Here is a 17264-nt window from a genome sequence, read left to right as displayed (position 1 = left end):
GAGTATCACATGTTCTCACTCATATAGTGGGACCTTGATCATCCACACACTACCATAAGAAAATGACTGACAGTGGTGGGAAACTATGGGGGGAGGGGAAGGGGGCTGGGACTAATGGTAGTAAACATCTGTCTGGGGATGGGGAGACACGTGTTATCAACAAGGGGGCCTAAATGAAGCATATTTGTATACCTAACCCTTAACTGTACCCCACAACATCATAATAAAAAATATTGATTCAAAAAAAAAAAAAGAGAACACATATTGGTGATCTTGTTGCTTCAGTGCATTAAAAATCCGCGAGCAGTTTAGTTTGATTATTCCGGCTCCTGGTTGCTCACAAAGTTGCTGCCAAGTTGTCCATCAGAGTTGCATCCAGAGCCCAGAGCTGCATGCCTAGACCTGGCTCAAGCCAGAGGGGAGTTTCCACTAAAACTAACCTTTTTGCAAATGTAGTTGAACTCAGGACAAAGCCAGAGCTCCCCCAGTGCGCATCCCAGTGTCCAAGGGAAGGCGCCATGGGGCAGTGAGCCCAGCAGGAGGCCCTGTGATGCACCCAAGCCTATTTGGAGAGATGGAAAGAAAGTGTGTTCACTGCAGGGACATGATAAAGGGCCACTGCTCAGTGACCTGAACTGTATTGGCAACTCCATCTCCCTAGCTCTCAAGCAACTCAGAGGTAAACCCTAACCTGAGTTTTAGTGCTGACAAATTTAAACTAGGCCAGCCTTCACACATTTTCTTTTCAAATTTTCTTCTTGATAACTTTGATTTTTTTAACTCTAGTCTCCTCTTATGCTAGTGTGAAACTGAGTAATTTTTCTTATCACAATATCTTAAATTTAAACAGATTTCTTGGTCTTTCTATGTGTGATCAAAGCTCTCATATGGCATCAAGATGCATTACAGAATTATTTCTATGTGTGATCAATGCTCTATTATGGCACCAAGAACCATTACAAAATACATTTCTAAGTCAGGCTCGGTGGCTCAGCCTGTAATCTTGCACCTTTGGGAGGCTGAGGTGAGTGAATTGCCTGAGCCCACAGGTTCGAGACCCGCCTGGGCAACTTGGCAAGACCTCATCTCAACAAGAAATCAAAAACTAGCCAGGCGTGGTACAGCATGCCTATAGTTCCAGCTACTTGAAAGGCTGAGGCAGAAGGATCACCGGAGCCCAGCAGCCAAGGCTGCGGTGGCCGGGAGTGGCCACTGCACTCCAGTCTGGGCGACAGAGTGAGACTCCAACTCAAAAAAAAAGCAAACAACAAAAATACATTTCTAGATTTCAGTATTATTTAACTTGGAGCATCTGTTGAGTCTGTCAATTCAGGAATGGGAAGGTTTCAGTCATCAGAAACAGCCTCTGTAGCACATCTGGCCTCCCTGCCATTATGGAAATAGCTGCACTTTCTCTCCCCTGTAGTGTTCACCTGCTGGCTCCTGTTTTTCTTTTTGTCCTGAAACTAGCTCTAAAGAGGATCAGAAGACACAACTACCAACCCTTCTGGTTCTCAATCTCAAATGTTGCCTCTGTTTACAGTAACCAGGAGCTTGAAAATTAAACAATGCAGTCCCATCAAATGTGTTGTTCAAACAGTGTGTGGACACTTCTTACAGGACAATCACAACTAGCTGAAGGCGGGGCCTTGATTGCCTCAGCAGTAGTGAAGCTGAGAGCTGCAGTTTGTGTTTTGAGCCCATGGGTTCCCATGTGTAAAACGCCGACCCCATGTCTCTAGTGACACACCAGGAGGCCTTATGGCAGGTATGCCTTTACCTTGACTGTGCACCTACCTCCAGAAGAGGACTGGCTGTTCCTTACACAGGGTGCAGGGGTCTTTAGGCTCACTGAGATGTTGCTTCCTTCAAGCACACTTCTGAAGGGGCATATCAACTGTCAGCATCCTGTTCAAAATTGCTTGTCCCACTGCTGATGAATGGTACCTTGTGGGACAATTTCACTTCTGACTATATTAGCTATACATTCCTAACCAATTCCACTCTATTTTCTGGAGCCACAAGGAATAAAGAAGACTTTGCCGTGCATGGAGATGGGAAAGCTTGAGGGATAACCCGGCATGTTGGGGGAGATGTCTTTCCCCTGCAAGTCCTGGGGAGACTCCGCCTTGGCTGTGCACCTCATTAACCTCACTCTTGGTGAAAACCTCAATTTCCATTCCTCTGATATTCTTTTGTTCATTCAAAAACATTTACTGTACAAGGCATATACGGTTCTAAGAGGCACATTGATAATAAAAACAGGCAAGGCTCCTGCTCTCAAGGAACCTGATTTTTGTAAGAGAAGTGGATCAGGGGTGGAGGATTCACAGTAGTTGAGTAAATGCATAAAATGTATGCCAAGAAGGCAAGGTCTGGTGCTGGGGACACTGGGAGATGTGGTCTGGAGTGAGTGTGAAGCTCCACTGTGAACGGACACTAGATCCTCCTTAGTCTCCCTCTTCTTCCCTCTCCTCTGGAGGCTTCTCTTTGTCTCCCAGACACCTCAGTGTTAGAGTCAGAGAACTATTGGTTCTGAGCCCTTTCTCTTTTCCCAGGCCTGATGATCCCAATTTTTCCGGAAATTCAGCTACCTTTAATATATCCTCAGCTCCCATATCCATATCCACAGTTCAATCTTCCCCAAGTTCCTTAGTTTGCATCAAACTTAGCATCTTCCTTGATGCCACACAAGTGCTTCACTTAAACCAAACTCTTGAACTGTCCCCAGATTCCCCCAGCTCTTGTCCCTCCTCACCTCTGGACTCCTCTCTCCCTTGTCATGAATATGGAGTCATTCTCTGTTGTTGTCTCCCCTCCAATATCCTGCCCATCCGCCATGTCCTGTGAATTCTTGCTCCAGTCACCCCAGTCCATGCTCCCTCCATCACCACACTCCAGGGTTCCATTGCCCCCAACTTAGCCCCTGGCAGACACCTGCAGACCAGACTCAGGACCCACAGTCCCCAAGTAATCTCAGAAATAATGAACCAGACCATGATACCCAGATAATTGCTTAAACTCCTTATTGACAGTGAATCACACTAAGTATAAAATAATCTCTACCACATGATGAATGAAGCCCTGAGTGTCCAGGTTGGGCTGAGCCACCTTGTTCCATGATCCAGGCAACAGGAAACAACCCCATTTATTTATGGGTCTCTTATTATTATTAGTCCTTACGGCAATGATTATCAGACTATGAATTTTGCAGTATTTCCCCCTTGTTATCAACCTAAGTACTTTCCTTCCACTTGCCTTATATTTCAGATAAAATTACTTTCACCAAAGACTAACCAAATTTTTCCTCATTCCCTTCACCAAACTACATTCTCTGGCACAATTTTAAAATCTGGTTTAAATTTCAATTGTAGCAGGAATGGATTTTTAGAATCTATTTGAAAGTCAGTGTCACTCTTTGAAGAGTGCTCAGGCCTCATTTAGGCTCTGGAAGGCAAATAATTTCCAGAGACTAGTTGGTGCTTCAGCCTATTGAATCCCAAATTCCTGTATCTGACTGAGTCATCTTAAAATTCTGAAGCCACCATCGAATCAAATCAAAGACAGCACTCACATGTCTAAAATATCCAGCTCTGTACTGAAGAATGGGGTACACTCACCAGTTCTTCCTTCTGTTGTTCCTACAAGGGAGGAAAAAGACTGATTGAGTAGACACCCAACACTGAGCAATGATCCTATGTACTTTTACACCTGCATTCTACACATGACAAGGTTTCTGAGTGCAACAGAAAATGGCGCCTCTAGATGCCCATGTACGTCCTCACTTGACCAGAATACAGCAAGGGACCAACGGTATCTAATGCACAGAGATACCAGAATTGCAGGACTTCCAAATTCAGATAGATCTGGAGAGGAAATTTGGATTAGAAATGGAGCATTTCAATTACATGGAGGCTTCTGACAAAGAACTGGGGTTTGATTAGAGATAATCAACCAGAGACACAAAGTTGAATCTGATAGTCCCAGTATTTTTAGGAAAGAAGACTCTTGGATGAGGATTCAACAGGCAGAGCTGTGGGATCTGTCTCTGTCTGCAAGGATCTCAACTGTCTCTGTCTGTGAGAACCTCAACTCATCTGAGAATCTTTTCAATGACCCCATTTGCTTTTTCCCTAAGTGCTTTCCAAGCAACAACTATGGGTTCCCCTTATGCTCAGAGAGGGAAGAAGACAGGAAGAAGGAAACAAAAACAAAGTCCTGAGTACTCCCTCCTCTCTTCCCCAATCCTTCACTGGGGGACATTCAGCTAATGCGACCCTGACTGATGGAAGCAAGCTAAGCAAGGCAGGAAACTGGGTGAGGGATTTGTGCAGAGCCCACCCTCCACCGAAGTGCCAGAGAAGGAGGAAGAACCTCAGAGGAGCTCGGCACCTGATGCAGGGTCCTAAGAAAGAGCATTTGTGGGCTTCACCCCATATCCTGGACCACTTTCCTTTCATGGGCCGCTGAACAGGTCAGGACTGAATTCCTGGGCCTTGGGGAGGGGAATGAACAAGGGTCCCTAGTGGATTCTACCTACCTGTTGTGATCACGAGTCTGACTTTCTCTGTCATACCATTCAGCAGCCAGCTCCAGCCTGTGGTGACTAAAGCCTTCACTCCCAGTTACTCCTGGGCTTCCAGTCACTCTCACCTTCTCTACAAGTGCAGGATTTGTGAAGTTTTGGAATACCGCAGGACGGTTCCTTAGGAAACCTGGACAAGCTTCTCTATGGTTCATATAGCAGATAGACAAATGCCCCATATCATCCCCAGATGCCTCTGACTCAATATTTCAGGGCCCAGCCACTCACCATTGTCAGGGACAAGCCAACCACTCCTATATCCTGTGGCACCACACAACTGCTTCGCAGAAATGGCTTTTTATGGAAGTTGGACTAGGAACTCCAACAGCTCATGCAGGGACCTTGGGGCAGAGGGCAGACTTCCCTATCCGGGGAAACTGCTAAAGCCCTCCAAAAATCTGGTTCTGCCTGCTCCCCTTAAGCCTGGTCTGTGTATAAATATCTTGGAAACATTTTTGTCCCCCAAAGCCCTGTGGAAGTCACCATACTGTTTCACTCATATTCCGTGAAGCAGGAAGGAGGTGTAGACATGATCTGATCATTATTCTCTTGGTCATGAGACTTTTGTCTTGGGAAGTTAAATAATTCTCCTTTAGAAATAACATGATGAATTAGAACACTGGATAATACATGCATGTTGGTAGAAAATTTCCAAATGCAGGCCACGGCAGATGCTGATGGAGACAACTTTTAGTGGGTGCCCATCTCCCAACCAGGTATCTTTTCTGGGGGTGGACCCTGAGCTTTCAGACTGCAGTCATGTTGTGAGGAATTGACACCCACCAGCACCACCCACAGACAACGAATGACCAGGGCAGGAGACATAGACCTGTCCACTAGCCTTCAAGTAAGACACATCATGTCATGCAAATCTGTTTCAGAGCCCCCCCACAGGACAAGGCTGGAGATTGACTTTACTTCTGTACACTCCCTATCCTACATCCTCCTGCCCCAAATCTGGGTTTCTTCTGAGAGCACGCCTCAGTAAATCATATGGGCCAAGTTCCCACCTCAAGACCTGTCTTCCTGAGACTACACTTGGGAAAGAGGAAAGAAGAAGGTTCCTATCCTGGTCCTCATGTCAAGACCATCACATGCACCCCTTCGTATGTGTCCTTCTACCCTAGGCATAGAGCACTGCACTGTTCATGAAAAGGATGCAGAGGGTTCCGTGTGGGTTTTAACAAACTAGCTGCTAATGGCTCTCACTAGGATTTTGATATTGCAAATAGCAGTGCACTGAACATCCTCATGCAGACTCCATGGGTTTACATGAAATATAACCATGGGATATATTTTTTTAAATAGAATTCCTGAGTCAAAGGATGTGTCTTTGCAACATTCTCCATGTATTTTCAGCTTCCCCTCGAGAGGGGTTGTACTAATTCATAGTGTTAGCTATAAGTATTTGATCAGAGTATAGTGTTGTAAATTTAGATTTTTGCCAAGCTGTTCAGTTAAAAATGTTACCTTGTGACAGTTTTATTTTGAATTTTATTTTACTTGAGGTTGAGCATTTTCTCAAATATTTCAGTGTATTTTTTGGGATTTGGTAACCTTTTCTGAAATATTCAAATAAGAAGTATTTTCAGCTTTGTGGGCAAGATTCAACATCCAGCATGTATTAGGAACTCAGAAGTAGTCATTCTGCATGAACTAGTCATATACATCTGATGGCATTCCTTCTGTGGACAGCAGGAAACACTGTCGGTCTTGGCTTAGAAACTTAATAACTACAAGTCCCCTGAGAGTGCTCAAGTGCAGAGGGCATGACTGAGGCTGCCTTTGAGACTCCTTCTATCAGGTTAAATCTACTCTCCATTCATAACACATATCTGGCTCTTCTTCTGAACTTGGGAAACTGCCAACACGAATACCTCAGGCTCAGATCTCAGACAAAGATTCAGACAGACAATCTGAGGAATGGAGAACAGACTTGAATTGCATCCCCACCAGGGTACCACCCAACAAGGCTACAATAGGAAAGAATCAAGATTTACATGAAGAGACTCCACCCTATAAGAGTGGCCTGGAGGCCCACCCCAGCTCTGGGTTCAGAGTTAGAACTCTGAGGTATCTCCAGCATGGACTGGATGCCTTCCCTGCTCACCCTCCTCACTCTCTGCACAGATGCTTACTCCCAGGACTCAGTGCCTGCAGAACTAGGGATCAAAGTGGCCCTGATCTCCAATCCACACAAAGGATGGTACAGGGTGTGAGGCTCCAGGAATGAGACCCTTATTCACAGACTCATCTTTCCTGTTCTCACTTGCTGGTTCTTTGACCTCCTCTGAGCTGACTCAAGTATCTGCCGTGTCTGTGGCCTTGGGAAAGACAGCCAGGGTTACCTGCCAGGGCAATGGCATAGGAACACTTTATGCAAACTGGTACCAGCAGAAGTCAGGTCAGGCCCCATTGCTGGTCATCTATCATAGCATCAACCAGGCTTCAGGGATCCCTGATCGATTATCTGGCTCCAAATCAGGGAACATAGCCACCCTGACCATCAGCAGGACCCAGACCAACGATGAAGCTGACTATTACTGTCAGTCATGGGACAGCAGTATCCACAGCAATTATCCACAGTGATACATGCAGATGGGGAAGTGAGACACAAACCCCATTTTTCTTGGTGTCATCCTCCTACTCCAGCCCCAGAAGGACTGTAGACAACGCCATGAGCAGGCCTATAACCACAGCAATTGAAGCCCCAATGCAGAAAGATTGTTTTCGCCAGAAATTGGAGAAGAATTTAAGACCAATCTAGGCAACATAATGTGAAAAAATAGTTGCAGGTGGTGTTACATGCCTGTAGTCCCAGCTACTTGGGAAGCTGAGGCTGGAGGTGAGCTTGAACCCAGTTCAAGGCTGCAGTGAGCAATGATCTTGTCACTACACTTCAGCCTGGGTGAGAGAGTGAGACCCTGACTGAACAAGAAAAAAAGGCATTCTTTTTTATAAACAATGTGATTAATTTGAATTTGAACACTAGATATACACATCAGTAGAAAATGGAGCATGCAGCAGATGCTTTTGGAATCACCCTTCAGTGAATGCACCCATCTTCCAGCCATCTCTAGAAGTGTATTCTGGACTCAGGCTGAAGCCCCTTCATGAAGGGTTGCTTGGAAGTGACACCCCCCCACCACCACGTGAATGAATGAATGGACCAGGAGTCGCAAACCCTGTCACTGGCCTCCAAGTAGGACACACATTGTGGTGCAATTCAGCTCTGGAGTTCCCCCTGGACCAGGTTGGAACACGACTTTACCTCTGTACCATCCCCTCTTTACTCCTCTCCCCATTTTGTTTTCTTTTGAGCACTCCTCAGTAATTCACACGCTCCAATTTCCCATCTCAACCTCTCCCTCTTTGAGACTGTACTTGGGAGGCAGGAAAGAAGAAGTTCTCTGTCCTGGTCCTCATGTCAAGACAATCATATACACTGTTTTTTGTTTACCCTTCCACTTTAGACATAGAGCACTGTCCAACTCAGATTAACGCTGTAGAGGGTTCCACGTGAGTTTTAACCAACTATCCAATAATGATTCTCACCAGGATTTGGATCTTACAAATAACACTACAATGAACATCGCCGGTCAGAGTCCTTGGGTTCATGGGTGTGTGTGTGATCATCAGAAAAATTTCTAAAAGTTGAACTGCTGTGTCAAAGGAGATGTGTTTGTTATTTTCACTGATTATTTTCAGAATTCTCTGTGAAGCACTGTATCAATTGAAAGTGTTAGCTACACATGTTTGAGCAGAGTATATTTTTCGATGTTTGAATTTCTGTCAACATGTTAGGTTAAAAATGCTGTCTTGTGACAGTTTTGTTTTGGATTTCTAGAATTTTCTCAAATATTTCAAGGCTTTGTATTCATTAGGAATTGGTAATTTTTTTCTTAAGTGTTCACATAATAAGTAAGTTAGACTTTGTGGACCAAGAGTCAAGTTTGAGAATATAATGTAAGTATTTACAATCTCATTTACAATGTACCTATTTAAAAGTATAAAGACCACACTCAGCTTGGGACCATTTAAAAAAAATACAGATGACCTTTAGGATTTGGTCCACAGGATGTGGTTTAAAGGTTCTTGTTTCACATGACGATGTGAAAATACCTAAACATATGTCCTAAGTGGATATTTTTTGTAAGGAACAGTATATTTTACCTCCTGTAGTGGCCTGAAGTCCTTCTGTTGACCAAAACATAATTTTATCATGAATTAGATTGGATTTGGGGTTTTGCCCATGGTAGTACTCTGTCACAATCTCATATCTTTTGTCTCTATTTTTTTGCTGAATTCTGAGAGTGTTTCAGATCAGGAATAAATTCCACTTGATAGGAAATCAGAGAGGGAGGATGGGCAAATGGACAAGGAAGCTTGGACAAAAGACTGGAGTAATCCAGAGGTGACTGGGTAAAAATGAAGCCCTTGCCGTGGGTCCTCATCCAATCTGACTGGCATGTTCCTAAGAAGAGGACATTTGGAGTCACTGAGATGAGCATGCAAAGGAAGGACCACTGAGGACAGTAAGAAGGCAGCTATCTGCAGGCCAAGGAGAGATGTCTCAGGATAAGCCAAAGCTACCAACTTCTATATCTTGGGCCTCTAGCTTCAGAACTGAGAGGAACTAAGTTTCTGTGGTTTAACCTGCCAGGTCTTTGGTATCTTATTATGGATGCTCTAGCAAATGATGATGAAAAAGAACCCAGAGGCCAGGGATGAGGGAGACAGGGGATGGAGCAGGAGGCAGGGCAGAAGGGGCTGGAAGGTGAGGCTTGAGGTGAGCTTCTTAGAGGAAATCTTGACTCTCTCACTATTCTCAGGGAACTTTTAGAAAAAGCATTCAACCTATCAATATTTGTTCTTTAATAGAGATTGTGTCATATATATAGGATTCAAAGTTATCATATTCATGCTATAAACTTTGTTCTTGAGGTTACATTTGAAAAACACTCACCAATGCATCTGGTTCCAAAGTAGTCATTCTCCATAAACTAGATACATGAAGGACGGCATTCCTTCTGACAGCACCAGTGGGAACTGCAGGCCTTGATTTGGGGACCATAGTAACTTCAATTTGCCTGGTAGTTCTCAAGTACAAAGGGTATGACAGATATTTCCTTTGGGCACTCTTTTGGGGCATCATATATGCTCTGCATTCGTGGCACCTACCAGGTCCTATTGATGAACCTCAAAATCAGGCACAGAGCTCAGACAGATACAATAAAGAATCTAGACTAGATTTGTATCCTTCACCTCCAAGAAACTACCCAACAAGCCACAGAGAGGAGAAAGTAGATTAGCATGAAGAAATTCCCTTTCTAGGATAAGAGAGGCATGAATGACCATTCCCTATCTGATGGCTGAGAGAGATTTGGGGTTCCTCCACCAAGGCCAGAACACCTTCCCTGCCCACTGTACTCACTTGATGCATAACTGCTACCTCGTAGGATCAGCTTTTTTCTTACCCTCAGCTCAGTACAGGGTATGTTGCAGGGTGTGGGGCTTTGGGATGAAACCCTCATCCTGAGACTCACTTCTCCAGTCTTCTATTGCAGGCTCCATGGTCTCTTCTGAGTGGATTCAACTGCCTTCAGCATCTGTATTCTAGGGACAAACAGCCAGGATCACATGCCAGAGAGATGACATAAAAAGCTATCATGCAAGCTGGTATCAGCAGAAGTCAGGTCAGGCCACTGTGCCAGTCTTCTAGGTTGCTAGTAACCAGCCCTCAGTGATCCATGAGCAATCCTCTTGGTCTAAATCAAGGAACATGTCCACCCTATCATTAGTGGGGTCCAGGCTGGGACTGAGGCTGACTATCACTGTCAATCATGGGACAGCAGTTGTAATAATTTCACAGTTAAATAGGTAGATGGAAAAATGAGACACAAACCACTCCCCCATTGGCTTCACCCTCTTTCTCCATCTCCAAGAGGACTGTGGACAATGCCATGATCCTGGATATGAGAGCTTCAGGCTGCCCTTCCCACCAAACCCCAGGCAGGCTCTGCATATGGTGGGTCAGGAGTGGATTTGTGCTACCAGGTCAATACTGTTCTGGTGTTGATTGGGCTGGAGAATGATTTAGAAAAAAACTTGAATTGGTGTGTAATCAGAAGGAGCTATCTGTCAAATGGTTATGATAACAGTAATTCCATATGTGTCCAAGCCTACTTCTTCCACTCATGTCCCAATATCCTGAAATGTACCTCTAAACTACACTGATGTAGCCCCGACTAAACCAAAGCATCCTGATAGTCTAACCAGAGACTAGTCTAGTGAATTCTGGAGATTGCTCTTCTGGGCAAACTCACAGGCTCACTGTCTCTAGGAGTCCTGGGAGCTTACTGCTCTGCCTTCACTGGACATTGCTATTGGCTGCAGAGGACGGCCTCCACCAAGGTTTCCCCCTCTCAGAGTGGAGATCAGGTCTAATAACTGTCTGAGATCAAAATACCAAGATCCTGTCTCAGAAAGGATGATCTTGATGGACTTCTCAATCAGTTCTCACTTGTGGCCATATAGCAGGTTGCCCAGTTGTGCCTTCCATACTTAAATCCAGAGAGAATATCCCAGTACCTAACTGCAAGTAACTTTCTCTTTCAGACTTTGATTTCAGGGAACTACTCCCAACTCTTGAGTTACTCTGCCCAGCTCTGCCCAGCCACCTTGGGATCTAAGCAGTCCTGGGGCAACTGACCCTAGCTGTGAGCAACCCTACCAACTTGCAATGAGAGCTAAATATCAGAGCTGAAAGGCCATTGGACTTAGAGGAACAACCTCAGAACATGCTTGGTTCCCTTGTTTTAATTTTTTAAAATTTTTTATCATTTGTCTGTTTGTTTTACTCTTTTCCCCCTCTTTTCTCTTTCTTCTTACTGTTATTGATAATGTTTTTGTACCTGCTTTGTTTCTGTTAGCTTGCTGAATTTTTTCTTAAAATTTCATGTCTGTGTAGGGGAATAGCACATCAATAATGAGGTTGGTTAACTTGTGTGTCTGTATGATTTTATGCTTTAGGGTTTTTTTATCTTATTTGTCTTTGTGTCTCTTTTCATTTGTTAGCCAGTACATTTGTCTGTTTTCCCTCTTACTCTTCTCTCTCTCCACTTTCCCCTTCCCCCACCCCCCATTCCATTCTTCTTCTTTTTCTTACCACACTTTACTTTCAGGGAGCAAACCTATACCCCCACTGCATGGACAGACTGCAAGGCAATGAAAAGCGGATTCCAGGGTATCCATACACCTGTCGGGTATTTATATAAAAATCTATCTGGGATTATCAGATAGATTTTAACTCACAGCTCCCTATCAATTAAGTCTCAAAACTGCAACAAGTATAAACTACAGTCCAGCTTCAGAATTGAACAAAGTCAGAGGATTCACATAAGGAAGAATAGGAGATTGGGTTAACAGAAGTAAAAGCAACCCAACCACCCTTGAACAACAAAATTAAAGTTGGGAAAAAAAGGAAACAGTGGGAAGGAAAATCTACACAAATGATGAAAAATCAAAACAAGAATATAAGTATCACACAGAACCTGAGAGGTCAGACGCTGAGAAAACAGACTTCTGAATGCAAACAATGAAGAGCCCAGAGAGACATTTAAGACAATTATCTATTCAACCTGAAGCCTGCCATATTTAAGACTGTATCTACATATCAACAAACCTGGAAATTTCCTTCTCACTATTTTAATGAAGCATCTCCTCTATTGACTTCCCAAATTCCTTAGGCAGAAACTACATTATCACCAGTCATGAAGGCTTTAAATCCATTTGTGATCTGCAAGCCCCCACTTGGAAATTCCCTACTTCCTGGGCCAAACCAATGAAAATATCACATGTATTGATTTATGATTTCTTGTAACTTTTGCCTTCCTAAAATGTATATAGCCAAACCACCATTCAACAATAGTGTCAGGATCTCCTGACAACCGGTGTTTATGGGCTTACATCCTCATGTTCAGTTCAAGAATAAACCATCTTAAATATTTTCAGAGTTTTAAATCTTTTTGTCAATACTAGAAACTTGGGTACACTATATATTATTATTTGGGGTTGGCAAGGAGCTGTTATAGGCACTGTCAAGTGAGTTATTTTGGTTGTACATATCCTTGGTATGGTGAGTTTGTCAATTACTAGCTGTAGTGTTGCTGTTTTAGCTACCTGTGGAGGCTCAAGCCATTCTGTATTCTGAGTTGCAGGAGTAGCTTGGATTGTGGTGTTATCTGAGATCTGGTAGAAGACCTTCCGCAAAGATGAGGTATTATATCCAATATAAGCAGCTCTGACAGTTGATTTCCAGCCAGAAGATGGCACTTGCAGGAGACAACCAGCAGCAAATAGTGTTTGTGGGCCTTCTGTTTGGCTTATGTTGCCCCTCTGAAAGTACCCATCTGAAACAGATGGTGGCAGGACTATGGGGAAAAGATTTAAGTCTGTCTTGAGACTTCTATGGAGGTAGGCAGGAAAAGTACTCAAGCTTCTCACTTTTGTGCAGGATTAGTTACCCTAGGGGGGAATTGGAAAGTGTCTCCCAACCCTGGGATTATGTTGCTGTTGCTGTGTTGTACAGAGGCTGCACAGAAGAGTTTCCCTAGAGAATGAAAGGTTTCTATGGAATTGAGTCCCCCCAAACCCCTGCCTTAGCCTCATGTAGTTTGTGGAGGCTAAATTCAGCTGACCTCAGGTGTTCTCATAGCAACGTGCACCAGCCAGAAACTGTCTGTCGCAGTAGAATTTGCCCTTGGCCCATTCCCTCCCAGACCAGCTAGAAGCAGCCTGCAGGAAGGGGTGTGTTTCCCGGAATATAGTGTCTAGAGCTTCTGAGGTCTTTTTTTCTGCACCTCTCCACATGGGTTTGACAGAGCATCTTTATGGCTAAAAACATTTTCCACAAAGGACCAGAGGTGCATGACACTCAAGGGGCCTTCCAAGTACATGGCAGGAGGCAGAACTTCTTAATTCTCCTCACTTACTTCTTGCTGTGTCCAGAGGCTGCCTATGGTTTGTGCCACAATCCAGGAAAGACTCGCTAGTTCCAACCCAGACTAATCCATTTTTCCCTTCTGTGCTCTCTGCACTCTTCTTTAGTGAATCATGGCTCACACTGCTGGTTCCATTATTCTCTGACTTAGATGAATAGTATAAAAAACAACCATGAAACTGAAACCATATAGCAACAAAGAGTTATAGCTAATAAACTTTATAAGTTAGGGTTCTACAGAGAAACAGAACTATAAGACATACAAGCACACCTCCAAGTATGATACAAGTTCTTGTGTATATATGATAGAGATATAGATATATACAAATTTATGTTAAAAATTGAGTCATGAAATTCCTAGGTTGGCAAGTATGAAATCCACAGGAAAACTCAGTGTGTGTATACTCAGATGAGTGTTGATATTGCAGTCTTTATTCCAGATTTACTAAGGTTTTTACCTGTTAAGTGGAGGCATAACAGACAATAACATGACCCAAATCAGACTCTGGAAATGAAGCTATGATGTCTCAGATCAAAAATACAAGTGGTAAGATTGATGAAAGATATAACACTTCTGAAATAGATGAGTTAATTTGATGATGCAACAATAGAAACTACAGAATAAAAGAAAGAATAAAGCGGCAAAAAATTAAATTGACATAGACTACCAACTTAGAAAATGATTTTAAGCAAGGTAACAAGGATGTAATTCACATTTTTAAAGGAGAAAAATGGGGTGGAGGAACAGAAGGCAATATTGAATAAGGAATAATCAAATATTTGAAATTTAGCCCTATCTTCAAAGTCCTAAAGGATAAAAAATTTCAACCAAGAATAACCTGCCCAGCCAAGCTAAGCTTCATCAGTGAGGGAGAATTAAAATCTTTCCCAGATATCCAATCCCTAAGAACTTATGCAGCCACAAAACCATCTCTACATGAAACACTTAAGAAAGTACTAAACACAGAAGAAAAGGAAAAAAGAACAACGTTCTTCACAAGAGTACAGGGAAAAGAATAAAATATACATGAACCAACCCCAAAACCAAAGAAAGACAAAAGAAAAAAGAAAAAACCAAGTGGAAGAACAATAACTCAATAAGAACTCCATGATAGGGACGAACTCTCACATTTCAATAATTAGTCTGAATGTGAATGGACTAAACATACCACTGAAAAGACATAGAATGACAAAATGGATAAAATATCACCAGGCAACAATATACTGCCTTCAAGAGACCCATCTCACTAGAAAGGACATACACAGACTCAAAGTAAGAGGATGGGAAACAAATTTTCAGGCGAATGGAACACAAAAGAAAGGAGGAGTCGCGATCCTAATTTCAGACAAAATACCATTTAAGCTATCAAAAATTAAAAAAGATACAGAGGGCCACTACATAATGATAAAAGGTTCACTCCATCAACAAGAAATATCTATCCTAAACATATATGCACCCAACATAGGTGCACCAACATTCATAAAGCAACTTCTAGGAAAACTAAAGAAAGACATTGACTCTAACACCATAATAACTGGGGACTTTAATACACCACTCACAACCTTAGACAGATCATCAGGACAAAAAATCAGCAAGGAGATCCGGAACCTCAATGAGACTCTGGACCAAATGGACTTAATTGATACCTATAGAACACTCCATCCAAAGACCACAGAATACACATTCTACTCATCACCACATGGAACATATTCTAAGATCGACCACATAATTGGACACAAATCAAGTATAAGCAAATTTAAAAGGACTGAAATTCTGCCATGCACCTTTTCGGACCACAGTGGAATAAAAATAAACATTGACACCAACAAAGTCCCCCCAAAACCCACAAAGACATGGACACTAAACAGCATGATGCTAAATAACTCCTGGGTCAATGATGACATCAAAATAGAGATCAAAAGATACCTGGAAACAAATGAAAATAAAGAAACATCTTACCAAAATCTCTGGGATGCCTTAAAAGCTGTAATAAGAGGGGAATTTATATCCCTACAAACACACATGAGGAAAATGGAAGGAACAGAAATTGACAACCTAACAAGCCACCTAAAGAAGCTGGAAAAGCAAGACCACAAAAACCCTAATTTCAGCAGAAGAATCCAGATCACCAAAATAAAAGCCCAAATCCAGGACATAGAAGACAAAAAGATAATACAAAAAATCAATGAAACAAAAAGCTGGTTCTTCGAAAGGGTAAACAAGATTGATGGTCCCCTAGCTAGACTGACCAAGAAAAAACGAGAAAAAAACCAAATAAGCATAATCAGAAACACAAAAGATGAAGTCACATCTGACCCTGAAGAAATACAAAAGATCATTAGAGACTACTACGTACACTTGTATGGAAACAAACTTGAAAACCAGAAGGAAATGGAAGACTTTCTGACATCACACAACCTACCTAGGTTGGAACAAGAAGAAATTGAGACCCTAAATAAACCAATAACAATCAAGGAAATCGACCACGTAATAAGAAAACTTCCTACAAAAAAAGCCCTGGTCCAGATGGCTTTCCAGCAGAATTCTACAAGACATTTAAGGAGGAGCTGATACCAATCCTACTGAAGGTATTCCAGGCGATTGAAAAAGATGGAACTCTCCCCAAATCATTTTACAAAGCCAACATCACATTGATACCCAAGCCAGGTAAAGATCCAACAAAGAAAGAGAACTACAGGCCAATATCTTTGATGAACACAGATGCTAAAATTCTCAACAAGATCCTAGCAAACCGGATTCAGCAATACATCTCAAAAATCATCCATCATGACCAAGTAGGCTTCATTCCTGGCATGCAAACCTGGTTCAATATTCTTAAAACCATAAATGTAATTAAATACATCAACAGATGTCAAAACAAAAACCACATGATCATATCACTAGATGCAGAAAACCTTTTGATAAAATCCAGCACCCCTTCTTGATAAAAACCCTTGAACATCTAGGCATACGGGGAACATACCTCAAAATAGTAAAAGCCATCTACGAGAAACCCACAGCCAGCATACTCCTAAATGGACAAAAATTGGAACCAATTCCCCTGAAAACTGGAACTAGACAAGGATGCCCACTCTCTCCCCTCCTGTTCAACATAGTATTGGAAGTCCTGGCTAAAGCAATCAGAGAAGAGGAGGCAATCAGAGGTATTCAAATAGGAAAAGAGGAAGTCAAGTTATCTCTCTATGCAGATGATATGATGGTGTACCTTGAAAACCCAAGAGAATCTGTCAAAGGTCTCCTTACATTGATAAAAGCCTTTGGCAAAGTCTCAGGATACAAAATAAATGTACAAAAGACAATCGCATTTCTCTACACCAATAATAAACAAACAGAAACCCAAATAAAAAACACAGTTCCATTCACAATAGCCACAAAAAAAATGAAATACCTTGGCATCTTCCTAACCAGAGACGTGAAAGACCTTTACAATGAAAATTACAAAACACTGCTCAAAGAAATCAAAGCCAACATGAACAAGTGGAAAAATATCCCATGCTCATGGATCGGAAGAATCAACATTGTGAAGATGTCCATCTTACTTATGCAATCTACAAATTCAATGCAATACCCATTAAATTACCAACAACATTCTTCTCAGACCTAGAAAAAACAACACAGGAATTCATATGGAAACACAAACATCCAAGATAGCCAGA

At 42.4% G+C, this 17264-nt stretch overlaps 1 gene segment (V, D, J or C); it reads left to right on the top strand.

Annotated features, from left to right (window-relative positions):
- Nucleotides 1-6669: 6669 nt before the first annotated feature.
- On the top strand, nt 6670-7174 carry LOC103275247. The segment is given in 2 exon segments: nt 6670-6712; nt 6858-7174. Coding segments are annotated over 2 exon segments (360 nt in total).
- The last annotated feature ends 10090 nt before the right edge of the window (nt 7175-17264 follow it).

The sequence above is a fragment of the Carlito syrichta genome, unplaced genomic scaffold (assembly GCF_000164805.1).
Source record: "Carlito syrichta isolate Samal-C Ts95f unplaced genomic scaffold, Tarsius_syrichta-2.0.1 Scaffold315379, whole genome shotgun sequence".
Taxonomy (NCBI): domain Eukaryota; kingdom Metazoa; phylum Chordata; class Mammalia; order Primates; family Tarsiidae; genus Carlito; species Carlito syrichta.
The sequence above is the reverse complement of the archived record's forward strand: the minus strand, read 5'-3'. Positions and strand labels throughout refer to the sequence as shown.